At 41.4% G+C, this 19,703-nt stretch overlaps 1 protein-coding gene across 1 annotated transcript in view; it reads right to left on the bottom strand.

The window, feature by feature from the left end:
* The window catches only part of LOC143282073 (zinc finger RNA-binding protein-like), a 32,541-nt gene extending 20,567 nt beyond the window's left edge, over positions 1 to 11,974 (bottom strand). The window contains exons 1-11 of the mRNA XM_076587534.1: positions 11,838 to 11,974; positions 8,161 to 8,373; positions 7,197 to 7,293; positions 6,380 to 6,547; positions 4,992 to 5,179; positions 3,772 to 3,951; positions 3,050 to 3,260; positions 2,275 to 2,379; positions 1,719 to 1,772; positions 1,031 to 1,170; positions 296 to 441 (exon numbers count right to left, since the gene is read on the bottom strand). Of these exons, the coding sequence (XP_076443649.1) occupies positions 296 to 441; positions 1,031 to 1,170; positions 1,719 to 1,772; positions 2,275 to 2,379; positions 3,050 to 3,260; positions 3,772 to 3,951; positions 4,992 to 5,179; positions 6,380 to 6,547; positions 7,197 to 7,293; positions 8,161 to 8,364 (1,493 nt within the window). The 5' untranslated portion in view covers positions 8,365 to 8,373; positions 11,838 to 11,974. The remainder of the gene's footprint in view (positions 1 to 295; positions 442 to 1,030; positions 1,171 to 1,718; positions 1,773 to 2,274; positions 2,380 to 3,049; positions 3,261 to 3,771; positions 3,952 to 4,991; positions 5,180 to 6,379; positions 6,548 to 7,196; positions 7,294 to 8,160; positions 8,374 to 11,837) is intronic.
* Positions 11,975 to 19,703: the final 7,729 nt, after the last annotated feature.

The raw sequence follows: 19,703 nt of genomic DNA, 5'->3' as shown, positions 1-19,703 counted from the left end.
GAATACAAAAAATATATATATAACAGTAAATGCAGTTTGCATATAATTAGGCTTCATTTTTTATTTTTTTGTGCCCATCCCAGAGGTGCAATATTGTTTTAAACAAGATGACTGGAAAGAACTGAATTTTTCCTATTTTTATGCCTAATTTGGTGTCAACTGACAAAGTATTTGCAGAGAAAATGTCAATGTTAAAGTTTACCACGGACACACAGACACACACACAGACAACCGAACACCAGGTTAAAACACAGACTCACTTTGTTTACACAAGTGAGTCAAAAAACCTGTGTACCTGATCTCCTCCCGCCAACGGTTCTCCTGGTCCTTTTTGCGCCAGTACTCCTCCTTCTGGGTGTGGCGCCGCTGCTTCTCCTCCTGCACTTTGCGGGCACGGATGCTGGGCTTCACCTCCACCTGCAGGTTCGGGTCCACCTTTTTCTGTGGAAACCATACGGTCATCACTGTCAAACTCATATATACCTTGTTTCATGTCTTGCCAGATCAGCACTTGGTCTACAATCATGAATTATCAATAGAATGATTCTTGTTGAGCGAAGACATGGACACAGACATGAAAAGATTGACAGATGATTTAAGGGATACCGCATAGACTCACTCTGTTTAAATTACACATGAATCAATGCAGCAAAAGGCAATGCACAGACTGCTTCTTTTCAGCACAACAATAGAACAGAATCTTTATTCTTGTAGAGTAAAGACGTGGACATACACACAAAAAGATCAACAGTCAACTTTCTTTACACATATATGAATCTACACATCACAAGAAGACAATTCACACATTCCACAATTCTTTTCAGCACAACAGACAATGAGAATGATAATGTCAGCACATGTGGACCAAGATAAACTAGTGATTTTAAAAATCAGAAGGTGAAGAGTCAAGACCAATTTCCTTGTAGGAAATACAAAAGTCCTTTACATTCTGGAAGAGAACAAAAAGGAACATTCCATATTCTCATACAACACACTGATCAACTGTCTCAAAGTGAGCGCAAACTCTCACCTTATACTGGAGGCGATGGCGTCGCCCTTTGAGGTGCATCTCTTTGGCATTGGGATCGTTGAACTTGCATTCACACAGCTTGCAGTTAAAGCTGACCACCTTTCCTTGCTCATTTCTTATTTCTTCAATGTATTCATGCCCTGTACATCAAACACATCAGCCGATTAAAACTAAATTGCATGCCCTGAAAATGAAAACAAAAATAAAAAGTTACGGCATGATCAATATTTAACACTTTATCTTCAAGAGAATTTATCTCGGATTTTTGTCATTTAAGATGCAAGCATTCACTTTCACTTTTATAGGCTTTAGTGTTCAGCTGTGGACCAAAAAAAAGGTCCCAGAATAAATCCAAATCAAATTTTTTTTAACAAGCAAATACACCTCATACTGGATGCCACATTTCAAAAACACACAAACAGAAGCATTAACAAGTGAACAGTGTCATGTGATATGTGATTTGATGGGTTAGTGTGTCATCTGTCAGATTAAAAACAGCTGGATCTCTGTCAGACACCAGTTTCTCATGAGTAGTGACATATATTTCAGTTAGTGACATATATTTCAGTCAGCTACACAGAGAATATGTTACACATGAGACTGTCGTAAGACAGTACACAAAAGTAGATCACCCATTACTGCTGTTTAATCACCAACACCGTATCAAGTGAAAGAAATCTAGACTTACCAACAGGAGCAACATCCTTTTCACCCAGAATGTTCAAGTGTTCCTCTTCTCTCACTGAAAGCACACAAACACAATGTATGTCCACACTGACAACATACAAACATCACTTTCATTCAAGAAAAAAAATGTGTAGGTGCATATCCTTTTCCATTCACTGGTTCAAAGCTAGTCTGGCACTCAGGTGAATGGTGGATATTCATTTATACCACGATTACCAAAATCAAACTACATCAATGCATCATGATAAGGACTGAGAAGATACCTTGCCAATGGAAAGATGTACCAAATTAATGAAGTTTCACCATCACCCTACAATTTTTCTGTCAACAAAGTATGTACCATCCACCGAATATTGTGAACATTCAGTATTCTGCATTGTTGCTGTCCCAGTATCCAAAGGGAAATACGGCATATGACAGACAGATCGAAAGCAACAAAGACAAGAAATTGAAGGGACTTAAGAGTCAAGAAAAGACACAAATCTAGTGAAGACTGAGAAGATAAGGGCACATAAAGCCATGAACCAACACATCCACACAAACAAAACATTTCCTACCATCAGTTGTCTCCATAGACTCAGCTGGCTTAGCTGCTGTCTCTCCACTGCTGCTTGGTTTGGCCGCCTCTTGTTTGGATCCTGTGGTCTTCAACACAGTCCCACCTTTTGGAGAAAAAAACAACAATAATTAAATATTGTACACATACAGTAACTGATATTGCCATGATACATTTATCTAATCAACTGAGCCAGTCAAATCCAGAACCATGCACCACCTAGCATTAATGTTAAAATAATTAAGTTAAGATTTTGCTTCAGAGAAAACTAACTGTTCATGATATGGACTCAGTTGCATACAAAATCAGAGTACAAAAAGTTTGAAAATACTTACACTCACAGAGAAACAGTAACCACTAACCTACAAAATAGTAAAGCTGTCTCATTATTACTGGGATCAGACTCAGGTCAAGCCAGAAAATGTTGAACACTCTTAACTCAAAACAAAAGAACAAATGTGCTGAACACCTTTTTTCTTTATAATGTTATGTTTTCTTTTATACTGACAGGTAAATAAGAGATAAGAGGGGAACAAACCCAGAAACACCCCCACAGAAAATAACCAGTCAAACAACTACACAAACGTGCACACACACACACACCTCTACCAACAACAAACAAACATACTGACAACCCAGACCACAAAAATATTCCTCAACCAATATACAACTCTCCTTACAGCCAGCTGCACAAGCGTTCAGGCTTTATCCCACCTGCCCCTATCCACACCTCCCCCAGCAATAAAACTGAAGCAAATTTATCAGCATCTACTGACCAACAAAAGTGATCTTGGGCGTGGACACCACTTTCTTCACCGTGTTCCCATTGGTGGTGGTAGTTTTGGCGGCGGGCTTGGAACCTGTCCCCAGCGAGGACACAGAGGTCGTCGTCTTGGTGACAGCCACGGTGGACGAACCGGTGGAGGTGACAAGGACAGGAGCAGTGGATGGGATGGGTTTGCCAAGCTTTGTGTGCAGCTTCACGACCTGCGTTTGCACAGTGAGAGACAACTTCACGTCAGTGTCGGATGAATCTCCATAGCAACGCAGTGAAGGAAGAACGGGGTGAAATGAAAAGATGACATCACATGCGGTTCTGATAGAAATGCTACTCTCTCTACACATACTTAAACATTTTTTCGGAGTGTTCAGAGCACCTACTCTAAGTAACATTTTCCCACAGTGTTTGGAGTAGCTACTTTGAGTAATTTTCTTTCTAAGTATTTCACTATTTGGAGTACCTACTTTTGAGCAATATTCCTCAAAACTTTAACACATCTTTCCATACATGCCTCATGATTTTCTTCTAAAATCTTAATACAGCTTTCTGTAAGCACCATGAGTAAGACACTGTCTTAAAAAAAATCTCACACAATCTAGTCATTACCCAACCTTAGTGAATCGCTGAGTCACAAATCCAGAAGTAAATTAACTTTTCTGTAAATAAATAAAAAACAAAAACAAAAAACGCAAACACCCACACACAGGTAAGACCCACCTTCTGATGCTTTGTCCCTCTGATGTGAGCAGCATAGGCATCCGCACCAGTGCAGGTGACATCGCACAGCTCACAGCGGAGCTGGTTGTGGTGTACCCCGCGTGACACAGGGGTGGAAGACCCTTTGGCTGCTGCTTCTTTCTTCTTGTGCTTCTGGCCCTCAAGATGTTCCCTGTAGGTCTGAAACACCGCATAGCACATAATACAACTCAAAATATAGTGTAAAATAAAATACTTTCAACAAAAAAAAGAGGGGAAACATATTTACACACTACACAGGCAATCACACCATTCACAATACAGTGAAAATCTCATAACTTGAGGGGAAAAAAGGGAAAAAACATAATAAACCCTGCGACAGCTGAGCCTTGGTGCTTTATTTAGAAAGATAAAGCGGCAGAGCTCTGAAGCACTGAAAGTACAATTTGCCCAGTGTTTGGAGCTGTAATTGATTCAGGTGAACAAAGTGATAAATCCTATTCTGAAGAAGTCAGTACAAAGAATGGTTCTTCATAATCTGTATTAAATGTTTCATGATAATCTGTCTTGAATACTTCAAAGTTCATCTCACCTCAATGAGATATAAGTCCTTTCACTAATGGCTACACTCATCAGCATCAGTGAAATGTTTAAGCAAGACATCTTCATCGAGAGCTAATAACCTGCAGATAATGATCTGCATGACACTAATTCAAGCACATGTAAACTCGCAGAATTATGTGCAAAAACAACAGTAACTATATCCCGATGAACATGGAAATGCAAAAACAATAAATAGTGTCGCAAGAGAAAAGTATCTATTGCCTCACATAATTCATTTTTGCATTGTCTCCAAAGATTTAGAATGCACTGAATACAAACTGATATCCAATTTGTGTACTGACATAAATACCATGATCACTGATGTGAGCACTGTTCACTCCTTGAGACAACCACCACAGCTTGATTGTGAACACACATTCTCTCCACAAGACAACATAAGCTCACAGAAGACATATCACAGTACACACATTGACACACTGAGTACAATCATACATGCTCAAGCACAAACTCACCATTACAATCTGAATAGATTAACACTGTTGTACAAACAAGAGAAAAAATTGATTCAAACATCTCTAGATAACACACACTCATGACACTGAGTTTGATGAAAAAACATAAATGAAAAAAAAAAATCCACAATACACAACACACACACACACTGACAAAACCACTACCTGAGGTCCAGCACAGCTGATCTTGCACACATCACAGTAGTGCAGCTGGGGTGTTTTCGGGGGGCCCTTAGGCTTGAGCTTGAAGGACTGGGACCCAGTTTTCTTGGCGGCCCAGGTGCCAATCGACTTGGCAGCCTGCTGCTGCTGATAATAGGAGGAGGCCGCCGAGTAAACTGCCGCATCATAGGCTGTAAAAACATTTGTTGTACCAAAAAATATTGATCAGTATAAGGTCATATTTTAAGAGAACTTGATTTCATTTATTTATATGTAACTCTAGTAAACAAGACATTTCAAATAATAACAATCAACAAATTTCAGCAAGTAAATCATTACCATCCACCCTTTACTTCCATTGACTGAAAAGACTGAAAGATTGTGGGAAACTGAGACAGACACAGAGAAAGACAAAGGCAGAGAAAAACAAGAGGCAAAGCCTTCAAGACTCACTTGGGCTTCACGCTTTATCCAGTCAAAGAATCATGAGGAGAAAAAAAAAAAAAGAGACTAAAAAAATCATTGAAAAGTGCTCTGTAATAATTATGATATATAAAAAAACCTGGGAGAAAAAACAAAAGGTATGCGGGCGGGATCAAACCATGCATGTTTAGTTCAGAAGCAAGCAGACTAATCCACACTGCTGCGTGTTGCGATAAACAGATGGGATTGTAGTGGACAATAACATCGTTTAAATCATGTTTTTTGTGTGTTTTATTTTATCTTGATTATTCTTTTATTTCGGCGGTAAAGCAGACTTTACTATCCCTTCAAGCCCAAGGGCCTACAACGAGCTGAAAGAAACGATTGATTCAATTTTTCTGTTATGTTTATTCCAGTTAATTCAGTGTCCACTTTAGAACATACATATGCAGTAAACACGCAGATGGTGTAGTTAATATTACTGTATGTGTTCTGTCAAGAATTTGTATTTCTTTCCTTTTAACTGTGAACAAGAAAAATGATGTCATGTCTTCAAATACAACCTACCTGCTTGTTGGCCTAACTCAGTGGGGAGCAGTTTCTAGAATTTTTGGATTTCGGAACAAACCTCAACAAAATAAACCGTTAATGGTTCGGAAAAAAACGGCTTAATTTGGGAGACTTACAACCTGTGATTGGTATGACTGTGAAGATATTTTCATACTATTTTTAAGTCAAACTTGGTGTTGGCAGACAAAGTATTTCCAAAGAAAATGGCAATGTTTAAGTTTACCACGTACACACAGACAACTGAACTCCAGGTTAAAATATACTCACTCTGTTTACACAAGTGAGTCAAAAAAGGGTGGGGGAAGTTGAGGGTTCAGGTGGAAAAAAAGATGCGACACCCTTAAAAGCCCAAGCCCACATTCTTCTCAACAGACAGCTCCCCTTCAACTCACACCTACTTGTAGGGTTGTTGTAGGCTGAGGTGTAGGTGTTGACGGCTGGGGTGGTGGAAGCTGTGTAAGCGTAGCTCTGACTGGCTGTGGTGACCTGAACCGCCGACGCCTTGGGGTGGGACGCCGGCCTCTGGGCTGTGTAGCCTGCGGCTCCCGTGGCAAACACTGGTTTGGCTGGTTGGGGACAGACAACTGAGAATGGGCCATGGATCATCCTGACAGTTTACCTAATGATGTACAAGACTTCTGTGTCGTCTCAAAAATAAGCAAAAACTCACTCTCTGGTTTTGGTTATTAACAAACAAAACGCAAGACTTTTTATTTGTCACTATGCATTTTTCTTTCCTTTCTGTTGCTGTTTTATTGAAAGCAAGTACAATGCTTTCTTTAATTACACCAAAATGTGCTATCTTATTATATACACCCTTTTGTGCAGCTGTAAATTTATTAATAAACATAACAGCTCTATCAATTCACAAAGTCTGTCTATCAGAATTAATGGCGCATGGACTATGAGAATGACAGAACAAGCTTTGGTGTTAAAAGCTTTGTCGAGATCAATTAGAGTAAGAGAGTCAGAGACAGAGACTCTGAATGTCTCTGTCCTTTGTAAATCTTCCTCAACTTTGAGCACACTTGTCTGAGAATATAACTAGCAGGATGTTCCAAGCACGGCCTCATATGTTAACGAATCTATAACGAATTCATCAAGAAGCTCTCACATTTAAAACACACACACACAGACACACTCAGAACAACATCTGTTACCATTCCCCTAATTCATCAATAAAGCATGACAGACTCTACAGTGACAGAACCCTACCTGTCTGGTAGTGAGCTTCAGCTGCTGCTGTGTAGGCTGCTGCAGCTGTTGGAGCTGTCTGGTAATATGCTTTGGTCTGGTCGTAGCTTACCGCTGGCTGCACACAGTCATCAGTGTGTCAGGTTCCTCCACCCATATTTTTCATGACAGAATATTTGTACATAATAAATAAATTAGAATCTTAGATATTGTGTTACCTAAAGCAAAGAATGTTTAAACACAAAATGTGGACTTTGTTTTCATCTCCAGACACTTACCAAATTTACTGACAGTACACAAGGTTTCTGTAAAATAAAGATCTTCCTCAGCTCATCAGCATCTAGAATCTGTCATTATATGTGCTAATTCTCCAGCCTCCTCAAGTGTGGAAATTTGCTCTCAGCTTTCTCTCAAGTCTTCAGGCTCTATAGCTGCAAACAAAATAGCTTCTGTTCATTTCCTGAACTGATTCAACAGCCTACTTAGTCCACTTCAGTTTCATGTCTTTTGATGAACAGTAAATACCTAACAGCATAAAAGTTATAACTTATAAGTGTGCTGTGAGATTTCACACAAAAAACAGACTGTTCAATTGATCTGGAAATAGTTGACAAACAACTTATAATCTTACCTGACACTTTTTTATGTACCAGATTTAGACAGCTGTTACAAAAGCATTAAAAAAAAAACCCCACTGAAATTACTGAAGTGATGAAGATGAACTCATAGAATTCAAGTTGGGAGAGCCTTCAAATTCAACGCATTTCAAATAAACAAGTTAGTTTTAAATGAGGGTAACACTGTATCTCTATAATGCATAATCCATCACTGATCAAGTTCAAATCTGCATCAATAACCCCCCCCAAAAAAAATCTTTACTTAAGAAACAACTCATTATCAAGCAAATAAATATTTCCACCAACAAATAAACAAGCAAACAAGAAAAGCAAAAACAATAAAAAGGAAACACATTCAGAGTTCTTACAGTCACTGCCACCTGGGTACGGGTGGTGTAAGCGTATTGTGTGGTGGCATGAGGGGCAGGGTAGCTTTCATAGGCTTGGCCCGCTCGGGGCGTGGCGGTACCGTAAGCAGCTGGGGCCGGGGCTGCAGCCACGTAGGCAGGCTGAGCGGGATATGCCGTCGCTGGCTGTGCATTGGCCGCCACCGGATACACAAAGTGCGCCATGGGCTACCTCTGTAAAACAGAAAATTCTTTTTTTTTTCTTTTTTTGCCAACTGCCACCAGTCAAAAAGCTGCATATGTGTACTTTCATTATCTGCAAGGAACAACAGCCAATCATGCTCTGGTAATTTTACTGGATGTTATCATCAGTGATGAATTTCCATGTGGATTAATATAAAATATTTTGGACTGATTTTATTTGATTTTTGTAAGTTATGTAACTCTCCTGGAAATTTAGATGATGCTTTCAAAATGGTGGGTGACAAAGTACAACCTAGCCCTAGTGGCTTGAAACAGCAGCATGATAAAAAAAAACCGTGATTTTGTCAACCAAGATGATGCAGAAGCTTTACAAGTCATCAAAGACCAAGTTAGTGCCTCGGGTGACAAAATCTTGTCAGATGATTCATTTGACAAAAATGAAAGTGAGAGTGATGCTCTGCAGAGAAGGTGGAGGGTGAGGATAGTTACAGAGCTAGATGTTACAAGAAAAAGAGAGGCTGACCTAGAATCAAACATAAAGACAAACCATCCACTTAGGGCAGGGAGGGCAGGCAAAACTGATGAAGAGGGTGCAAAAATTTCATGCATTTTACACATCACTGGACCAGTGTGATTTTAGAAATCCATGTCCACACTGATCAAAGACGGGGATCAGCTATTACCTGCAAGCTAAATTCTCAACAGACTGAGTCAGTGCTCACCACCCTACCCTGCACTGTGTGCCAACTTGATCACTGTTGTGTTAACCTTGTTGATAAAATATATTGTCTGAAAATGAGCATGAGGTTAGTGGATGTGGCACAGGCAGGTGAGGCACATGAGGGAGGTGTGTGTGCATGTGTGTGTATGTGTGCGATTTCCATTTATCTTGAAAAAACTAAACAGTAAAGGCATGTTTCACAGTATTCAGCTTCTGAAATGTTTGAGATTTTAATTTAATTAAGCTACGCTGCATGCAAAGTTCTGGAGATATCATGTTCATTTTCTAAACAAGGAAACTGTATACAATAAAAGTAAAATAGACATATTTAGAATGTTTGAGTTCGGACTTGATAGTTTTATTCAGATTTGTTTGTATTCATGTTTTTCCACAGTCTATGCCATTCCCGATTGACGCTAGTCACGAATTTGCACACTGAGACAAAAAATGACTGCAGAATTGATATCAATAAATTTATCATTCACATTAATCACTGTAACTTAGATTTCTTTGGGGATCTGAATCAAAACTTGTTTATCTAAAAAAAACATTGAATGGTTTTAGCTGATATTAATCAAAAGTCAAACAAAGCACAAAAGAGCCTCCATCTGCAATCAAATTTTCTGACCAAACCGACCATGAATATACTGAATCACTATGCTTACCTGGATCAGTACTAACCACAAACTGACATAGTCACATACACATAGAGTTTTTAGTATTTTCTTGTATTTCAACTGCACGCCCCCAAATCCCTCTGTGGCAACTTACAGTCACACAGGTCACTTGGATTCTGCTATGTGTAACAGACCCCTCAAGAGTTCCTCGGCTATCTTGGATCTAACGCACGCCAATCTAACTTTCATCCCAAATGCAAACAATGCCAAAGGTGATCGACACAGACAAAGAAGCAAACATGTGTGACCTCAACACTACATCTTCAGTCCCTGCTTTTGTGGACCACAAAGGCATTAAAATTGTTCTTACATGTGAGGAAAAAGACAGTGGAGGGTTCATTCGACAAACTTGTCAACTTGTTAGAATCTTGTTGTGTGTTTTGAGGTCTGCAGTGAACCTGAAGAATGATTTCTGATTTGAGTTTGATCATACCACTTTCATTGTCTCATCAGTCAACAGGATACAGCTCATTAAAAAAAATTGCTTGAGCTTTTGTGTTCATGTATCAAAATCAGTAACATTTCTTGTCATGGTTTCCACATTCATTATCTATTTATTTATTTTTTGGATTTTTTAACCAGCCACTGCAACACAGTTTGATGGAACACTTTTAACAATACTATCAACCACCACCACCACCACCCCTACTTTATTTGGAGTATCTCACCCCTAACACTAAACAAGCAACAAAAAGTCATTAAAACTTCCATATCAGCATAACATCTGTCAACTTATTAATTTTTACTGTTTTACAAAGATGATTATCTGAAAGGTGCATTGCACAAGCAATTGGGAGAGCTCTCCATGTGGAACATCGTGGATTTCACATTTTTGCTGTCCACCATTTATTAAGTTGATAGCCTCCATTGCTACAACCAAACACTGTACAATGAAGTACGATCAAATACACAAATAAGAAAACTAAAATATGAACTATGAAGCCAAAAGTTGTTTTTTTTAAATAATAAAAAATGATGCCTGCGTTCGCATGTTCTGCCACTCTCGATCGCCTTCATTGCTTGTATGTAAGGGGAACCTATCAAGTAATCAACTTTGAGAGTACACATCATGTGTCATGCCTCTATAAGTCACGTAAGCACAGAACTCTCCAGGGGTCTATCATCAAGCAGCTCAAGATATAATTCTCAGATTTAAAAATACATAAATAAATAATAATATTATTATTAATAAGTGCTCTGCACAACACATAATTTCATTTGGCCTTCAGGATTCGGTTTTGTTTCACAGTTTCAGTTTCAGTAGCTCTAGGAGGCGTCACTGCGTTCGGACAAATCCATATACGCTACACCACATCTGCCAAGCAGATGCCTGACCAGCAGCGTAACCCAACGCGCTTAGCCAGGCTTTGAGAAAAATAATAGATAAGCGTACATAAATAAATAAATAAATAATAATTCTAATATAAAAAGGTAGTAGTAATGATAATAATAATAAAATAATAATAATAATAAATAAATAAGACAACAATGATGATAAATAAGCAAATAAATGTAAAACATGAAGACACACATTCACACATACACCCACACATGCATAACAGATATGCACCAAACATACAGTCTCACAGATATGTTTCACAGAAAAAGCTTTGGCGTGACAGTAAGAAACATAATAGATCTAAAATGAATCAATTAATTTCGTTATATATCATATTTTCAAAGTCAAACAAAACACAACTAGTGATTTATGGCCCCATGTCAAGCCCACTGCTGCATTTGTTTTGCCAAGAAAGGTAACTCTGCATCCCTACCGCTGCAAACAATGTAGCACAAGATTTCACAGATAACGATTAAAGCTCTCCCGTTAACAGTTGCACAAATTATATCTTTCTAAAGCTTTTAACGAAGCAGACGTTCACAATTTAATATGAAAAACAAAATGGAATAAATCAAAATGAAAACTGGTTTTTGTCATTTTTTTTCATGTTGAAACGGACCATGTTTCGAAGGAAGAGCCTGTGTCACACCAACTACAAAAATAAAACAATAAACGTACCAACTGACAATACAAACAACATCTTTCCGTGTCTGTATATGCAGAATATGAATATCCAAATGACTGGATGCATACTTACTGCTGTTACTCTTCCGACCAGTAAGCGCGATAATTTCAATCTCAAAGTCAAACAAAATGTTGGGCACCACGCCGGGAAGTAAGATGTCGTGCAAAACGGTGCATGAGCTGACATAACTAATTACAGGAATTTACCGGACTGAATTCAAAACAATATGTGTGTGTGTGTGTGTGTGTGTGTGTGTGTGTCTGTCTGTCTGTCTGTCTGTCTGTGTCTGTATGCAGTCTGTGTGTGTCTGTGTCTCTATGTGTGTCTGTGAGCCGTTGAAGCACCCGCACAACAAACAACATTAGGCCCTACTAGGCTGAACTGAAACTGATTATGAACGCAGTTCTGAACAGAATGCGCTTTGTATACAGAGAAAATCGGAAGCACACACATGACAGAATAAAGGCTTTTTGTTGCACAAGTATACTGATAGAATACCGTGGGGGCAATGATAATAATGGAAGGACATTGACTCGGAGAGAGAGCACCGTGGGGGCAATGATAATAATGGAAGGACATCAGTTGACTCGGAGAGAGCCGGCCCGGGGGCGGAGAGAGAGACACTGGACAGACAGACAGACAGAGAGTTGTTTTTTCATCAGGCCATGGCCCCTCATCACCGGCTGAAGGAGTGTGTTAAGATATACATGGCAAAATCTTCAAGAACGAAATTTCAAAGTTTAACGAAACGATCAGTACTGGAAATGAAAAGCAATAGTTCATGAAGTTTGAACTGATGCTTTGATAAGAAACATGACCGAGATTACGCAAGTCCGCACTTTGACAGTTTTGTTGACATCAGAACTGAGACGTAGAAAAAGGCAATAATTCCCGGAAGGATTAACTTCATTCTATTGCTGATTTCACTGACTAAGAACTGGACATAACAAAACAACGAAACCGGCAAAATGCAGTTCATCTTCCTTGAAAGTCTCACTGACGTGAGTGATGTAATGGACAAAACAGATTTCTATCATCATGTTCTGTTCATCTACAGCCATCTGATTATTGCCTTCTTACTCAGTATTGCAGATCCCCAAACCCGTCCAGTTAAGTCGTCGGGGCGCTGCCAGTGCGTGGTCAGGGAGGATCAGTTTCTGTTTCACTGAATTTCTCAAGGATGCGTCACTGCGTTCGCCGGGACAAATCGGCCATATACGCTTCACCACATCCGCCGCTAAGTAGATGTCTGACAGCAGCGTAACCCAACGCGCTTGTCACGCAGGCCTTGAGTGTATGCTTATATATCTGTGTACCTATCAGAGTGGATTTCTTCAATTTGCATAATTTTGCCAGAGGACAACACTTCAGTTTGTTGCCATGGGTTCTTTTTCAGTGCGCCAGGTGCGTGCTGCATACGGGACTTCGTCTCATCCGAAAGACTAGACGCTCAGTTTGATTTTCCAGTCAAACTTGGGAGAAAGGGCGAGACGGCCTGCGGGATTCGAACCCACACTCTGACCCTCACGCACTCTCTATATTGGCAGCTCAGTGAGCGTCTGCCACCTTCCTCCTGGATTAGTCGTCGAACAAGAAGGCTCACTTGTCCCGGTCAGTCATTAGCAAGCGCCTGGATTTGGGCGAAGTTTTTTCCCGGCCGGTCCAGTCAAGGATGTTATCTGTCCACCTCTTTCTCTGGCGTTCTCTTCTTCTCTTTCCTTTTACTGTTCCCGGTTCAGGTGAAGGGTGGTCTTGAAGAGGCCACAAGATCTTGTTACGTGGCCATACCATTTCAGTTTCCTCTTCTTTACAGCTGTAGACAGCAAGTCTTCATAGTGGCTTCTGTACTGTCTCACTCTTCTCAGCTTGGGTCTTCCTTCGGAGTTCTGCAGTTAGAGTCCATCAGTGACTCGCATACACACAGGAGAACTGACAAGACGATGACATGCAACAGTTTCAGTTTGGTTTGGAGGGTGACTTTTTATGTCTCCAAACTGGTTTTATCTTTACCATCGCAGCTGTTGCCAGTGCAGTTCTTGCATGTACTTCCGGCTGGGATTCTTCTTGGCTGATGATAGCACCAAAAAGTATTTGAATTGTTTGACTGGATCACCACTGACTTTGGTGTTCTGATAGGTTCATCACTGTTTCTCACCAGGTAAGCCAGTTCATCTTCACTCTGACCTACCAGTCGTCTATATCATCAGCAAATCAGAGGTTGGTAATTGTTTGCTCTCCAATACCAACTTTGTCAATATGACTGATCTTCCAGGGTATCAGTCATAGTGGAGTGATGGCCTAGAGGTAACGCGTCCGCCTAGGAAGCGAGATAATTTGAGCGCGCTGGTTCGAATCACGGCTCAGCCGCCGATATTTTCTCACCCTCCACTAGACCTTGAGTGGTGGTCCGGACGCTAGTCATTCGGCTGAGACGATAAACCGAGGTCCCGTGTGCGGCATGCACTTAGGGCACGTAAAAGGGTTGTTCCTGGCAAAATTCTGTAGAAAAATCCACTTCCGATAGGAAAAACAAATAAAACTGCACACAGGAAAAAATACCAAAAAATGGGTGGCGCTGTGGTGTAGCGACACGCTCTCCCTGGGGAGAGCAGCCTGAATTTCACACAGAGAAATCTGTTGTGATAAAAAGAAATACAAATACAAATACAAATTATTCGTTCCAGGAAGCTGTCAACCAGGTGAGGGACAATAAGCAGCCTTGACGTACGCCAACTGGTGTGTGTAGCCAGTCTCCAACTCTTCTCTGGGCAATGAGCGCATTGCTGGCTTTGTTGCATAGCTGTTGGATTTTTTGTATCAGCTTTTGGCACATATTGCAGTTCTTCATATTGGCCAAAGTTGCGTCATGCCATACCCAGTCAAAAGCCCTACTGAAATCGATGAAGACGTACGTGAAAGATAGCTTGTTGATGTTGGCTGTATTTCTCACACAAAGCTCGGAGGTTGATTATTTGTTCTAGTGTTGTGCTTCTTCCGCTTCTGAAATCAGCTTTTTCTTCTACTGACGATTGTTTCTTTTTTCTGTGTAGAATGACTTTCACTGATCATCACTGTACTTGTTTTACTGATTAGGCTTATTGTCCTATAGTTCTGGCATAGTTGTAAATTGCCGGCTTTCTTGGGGAGGGTGATGATGAGGGATCGTTTCCAGGGTGTTGGCCATCCACCGATCTGCCAAATCTTATTGCTGACACTGGTGAGGATGTCAGTCAGTGACTCTCCACCGTTCTTGATCAAATGCATCACTGACTGACTGACTGATGTTAATCATCATTCGGCATTTTTTCTCCTCATCACTGAGGTCCTGGTTCTTTTGATGAAGATTACCTACCTCTTAGTCTTAGACGGACCCTTCACCTCACCCTCAAGCGCCACAAACTGCTTGAGAGAGAGAGAGAGAGAGAGAGAGAGAGAGAGAGAGAGAGAGAGAGAGAGAGTATCAGGAATAGTGGTGGACAAAGCCTTGACTGAAGGAAAAACTCACAACAGAGAGAGAGAGAGAGAGAGAGAGAGAGAGAGAGAGAGAGAGAGAGAATATTAGGAACAGAGGTGGACAAAGCCTTGAAGCGAAAACTCACAATTAATAAGATAGGTTTCCAAGCAGCAAGCGGCAGCTGACAAAGCCAGAAGTGACTAGATCAGAAATGGCACTAGACAGGTGGTTGGTGCTACCAAAGAGCCTATACCTTCCGTAGTAGCCATACAGCCCTGCAAGCTAGCCTACCAAACACGGTACTCAGTCTTCAGAGCCAGAGAAAGACTACACCGACGGGTGGATTGACGGAGATTCAAACACGATCCGCGCCCACAGCTTGACGTACGCTAATCCTCCCTTCAGTCTTGCCGCAGATCGCCAGTTTTTTCTCCCCGCACCCCCCCCCCCCCTCCCCCTCCTCGCTCCGCCCCCTTCCCCCACCGTGTAGAAGTGGTTGAACAAAAAGCGAACAAAAGAAATGATGCTTCTTCCTTGTAATAGTAAAGGTGACGAGTAGTCGTAATACGGGTTGTCGATATATGTCAGCCTTTGGCTGCTTGGGGAGGCACTTTTCTGACTACACTCTGTTAGAATGGGACACTGCATGGTAGAGTTTCAGTTTCTCAAGAAAGTGTCACCCCGTACGGACAAACCCCTTTTCGCTGCACCGCATCTCCAAGGCAAATGCTTGACCAGCAGCATAATCCAACGCCGGCGCTTTGTCAGGCCTTGAGTGCATGCATATATCTATTATATTTGTATACCTATCCGAGTGGATTTCTTCAACAGAATTTTGACAGAGGACAACACTCTCCGCGTCAGTTGCCATGGGTTCTTTTTCAGTGCGCCAAGTGCGTGCTGCACACGGTACCTCGGGTTTACAGCGTCACCCGAACGACCAGATGCTCAGTTCGATTTTTCAGTCAAACTTGGGAGAAAGGGCGTGAGCGGGATTCGAACCCAGACCGCCCTCACTGGTATGAACTCTATTGGCAGACGAGCCTCTTTTCCATTCTGCCACCTTCCTCCTCAGGCATGTTAGAATGGGGGTGGAGTGCCTGGGGGAGTGGGTGGGGGGGGGGGGAGACTTGTCTGACACAACAGTGATTCGACTGGAAAGACAACGCATTCAAACAGACTGCGAACACATGTTTATTGTTCATTCATTCGGTGAACCCAACTCATTGAAACAAAAGCTTCACATCATAGCCAAGTCTTTCGTCACGTGATCACCACCAAATTGACAAAGGGGAAGCGACTGGGTTACGGCACGGGATAAGATGAGCGCGCACGACAATGTTCGTGGACTTCTCAGCGAGCAAGAACTTGTCACTGAAGAGCCTGATTGTGTGCTGCCAACATCATTTCAAAAGAACACGAACAGTCGAAAGACTTCGGTTTGTTTTGGCGACAATAAGGTTTGTCATTCAATTCCATTTCATCAAGTGATGCAGGTGATATGGCTGTTCAGCATCCATCATTTCCCACAAGCACCAGTTTTACCTATGGCTATAGATCTGCAGATAAATAGACTGTTAAATGTTAAATCTTCAAGTTCCTTTTCTTTTCCCATTCCCGGCCCGATTGACCATTCTTTCACCGTCGCTATTCAGTCCGCTGAAAAAAAAAGTTCTTATGCTCTATTTTTTTTTTAATTCAAAGACTTGTTTGGGCTCAGTACGTCCTATACATTATTATCTATGGATTATGACGTCAATTTGATGTTAGGATCTGTAGGCTGCTTAAAATACGCTTTCATCGACAGATCGTTTGATTGCACCGTGACTTCGCCATTGCCAGCAACAAAAGAACAATTCTTTTCCATGCAAGTTAAAATAAGGCCTCAGCCTGTAAGATGGTGTGATACGGATCGTGTCATTGAAGTTGGCATATCAGTTCCCGAACTCCAGATTTGGTTTATTAAAAGATTTTAAATGTCGATCATTTTTTTTATCGTAACACCAGTAATCTGTTTGACAGAATCTACAGATATTGAAGACTTAAAAAAAAAAAAAAGAAAAGAAAAAAGAAAATAAGAAAAAAAAAAGAAAAGAAAGAAAAGAAAATTAATTGCAGGACTTAAGTATTTGACAGAGAATTGTTGAACCAATAATCGTTGTGTAATGCCAGCTTCGCAATGGTCTGTACTAAACTTAGATCTAAAAGGAAAAAAAAGACGAAAAAAAGAATAGGTTGCGGTAGGGCAGTGTTTTCAATGTATGCATTTGTGTATTTTGTAGCCCACGCAAATGGCCACTTGTGTTCTTTTGCAACTATTGTGTGGTTTCATTCAATATTACATTTTCTTTTATTGCTCGGGCCGACAAAAAAGAAAGAAGAAAAAAGAAACTATAACTTATTAGCAAACAATTAAAAACTCGACAGACGAGGAGCGTCCATGGCTGAACGGATGCACAAAATTATTCTTGCATGTCCTTTTCTCTGTCTCCACCCTACCCATCACCACCCCCACCCCAAAAAGAAAAGAAAAGCTGTGTGTGTGTGTGTGTGTGTGTGTGTGTGTGTGTGTGTGTGCGCGCGCGCGCGTGCACGTGTGTGATGAACACGCATGCGTCAGTGCACGAATGCATCCATGCCGTAAAAAATATTGACCATGCACTTTTTATCGGAGACGGAGAGGAGGGTGTGACTGGAAACTTTCACCGATCGAAAGAGGAGAGAACTGGGAAGAGGACGCGGGGTTAAGTGAGTGGGTGGGGGTGGGTGTGTGTGTGTGTGGGGGGGGGGAGGTCAGTGGCGAATAGAGCGCAGGATAAGTAAGGGTGGAAAGTAAGGGTTACTGAGTGGAGGGGGAAGGAAGAGAAAAAAAAGGGGGAGGGAGGGAGGAAGGCACACAGAGAGAAAGAGAATCATTGTTTGCTTCTTGCACCACTTTAAAAAAAAAAAAAATTTTTTTTTACTCTGCAGGTGAGCAGTAAATTCTGTTTCATTGTATGGTATATTGATTCTCTGTGTCGAAATGGAAGAAGGTAGACTGAGGAAAAACAGGGGTCGGTTGGGGTGAAGGCCGGGAATCGTTGAGGAAAGTGAAAAGCACCCCGGCGCATTTGCTGAGAGCAGAGCAGATTGATCGACCATTCTGATTTTATAACAGGAATATTTGTATTTTGTATTTGTATTTCTTTTTATCACAACAGATTTCTCTGCGTGAAATTCGGGCTGCTCTCCCCAGGGAGAGCGCGTCGCTGCACTACAGCGCCCGCCACCCATTTTTTTGTACTGATTTTTTTCCTGTGTGCAGTTTTATTTGTTTTTCCTATCGAAGTGGAATTTTAAACAGGATTTTGCCAGGAACAACTCTTTTGTTGCCGTGGGTTCTTTTACGTGCGCTAAGTTACGTGCGCTAAGTGGATGCTACACATGGGACCTCGGTTTATCGTCTCATCCGAATGACTAATGGCCTAATTTCCACATGCGCACCAGGACTGACCCCTCTCCCACCAAACCCAGCCACACAAACACGCATTTCTTCCCTTGACACACGTATATTATCAGTCTCTTTTTTCACAATTTAAAAACAATTTTTATTAAGAGCTAGGGTTGTTAACTTGAACTTGTGTAATAATCTGCCCAGTCACGCTGTCACTGCAGGAACGCTGAACAACTTAAATAAAGAAGATAATCATTGGGAGGATTATGGCTTCCAAAGAAATTTCTCTTTCGGAAACCAACCATAGCGTAAATCAGTAATTGTTCACTCTCATGAATAGTTTAAACAACTGACACACATCCTAAGCATGATCAGGCAAAAGCCTGTCAGAGAAACTACAGGTACCCTTCTCCCGCGTTGACTCCCACAGGCACTCCTTCTTCCGGCTTCAGCTGTCCGCCTGTGGAACCAGATTCCAGACTATATAATCTCAGCCATTTCCCCTCTGTCTTTCAAGACCAGGACTGAGGCCTGGCTGCGAGCCTATGCTCAGTATAGCTACAGGACAGTTTTGTTGTTGTTTGACTCATGTTGTGTGGGGCCCGGGTTCCCTTGGCTGAACTAGGGGTCTTAACAGTCGTACACAGACATCAGTCATCTAGAGCGCACCACTGTTGTGGATTGTTGCCCTGTATAGGGATTCCCACAGGATTATAGACAAGACAAGACGAGCCCCAAAACAGTGACGCGTGATATATATGATATGATATTAGTAACTTGATTCAGTCTGTCATGTTCTTCTTTCATCTCTTGAAGTTTAACATGTTCTTCCATTCTTCCATACCAGCCCCACTCAGTAAATATGAAATCAAGTTTGCTATCTCTTCGACTGATGGCGTGCGCGTGCGCGCACACACACTCACACATACACACACTGGCACACACACACATACACACACAACCACTGACACGCACCCGCACACATATAATTGTGCCACGATCGGTGTGTGTGTGCGTGTGCGTGCGTGCGCGCGCGCGCGCGCGCGCGCGT

The sequence above is a fragment of the Babylonia areolata genome, chromosome 5 (assembly GCF_041734735.1).
Source record: "Babylonia areolata isolate BAREFJ2019XMU chromosome 5, ASM4173473v1, whole genome shotgun sequence".
Taxonomy (NCBI): Eukaryota; Metazoa; Mollusca; class Gastropoda; order Neogastropoda; family Buccinidae; genus Babylonia; species Babylonia areolata.
This window is presented reverse-complemented; position numbering and strand designations above follow the sequence as displayed.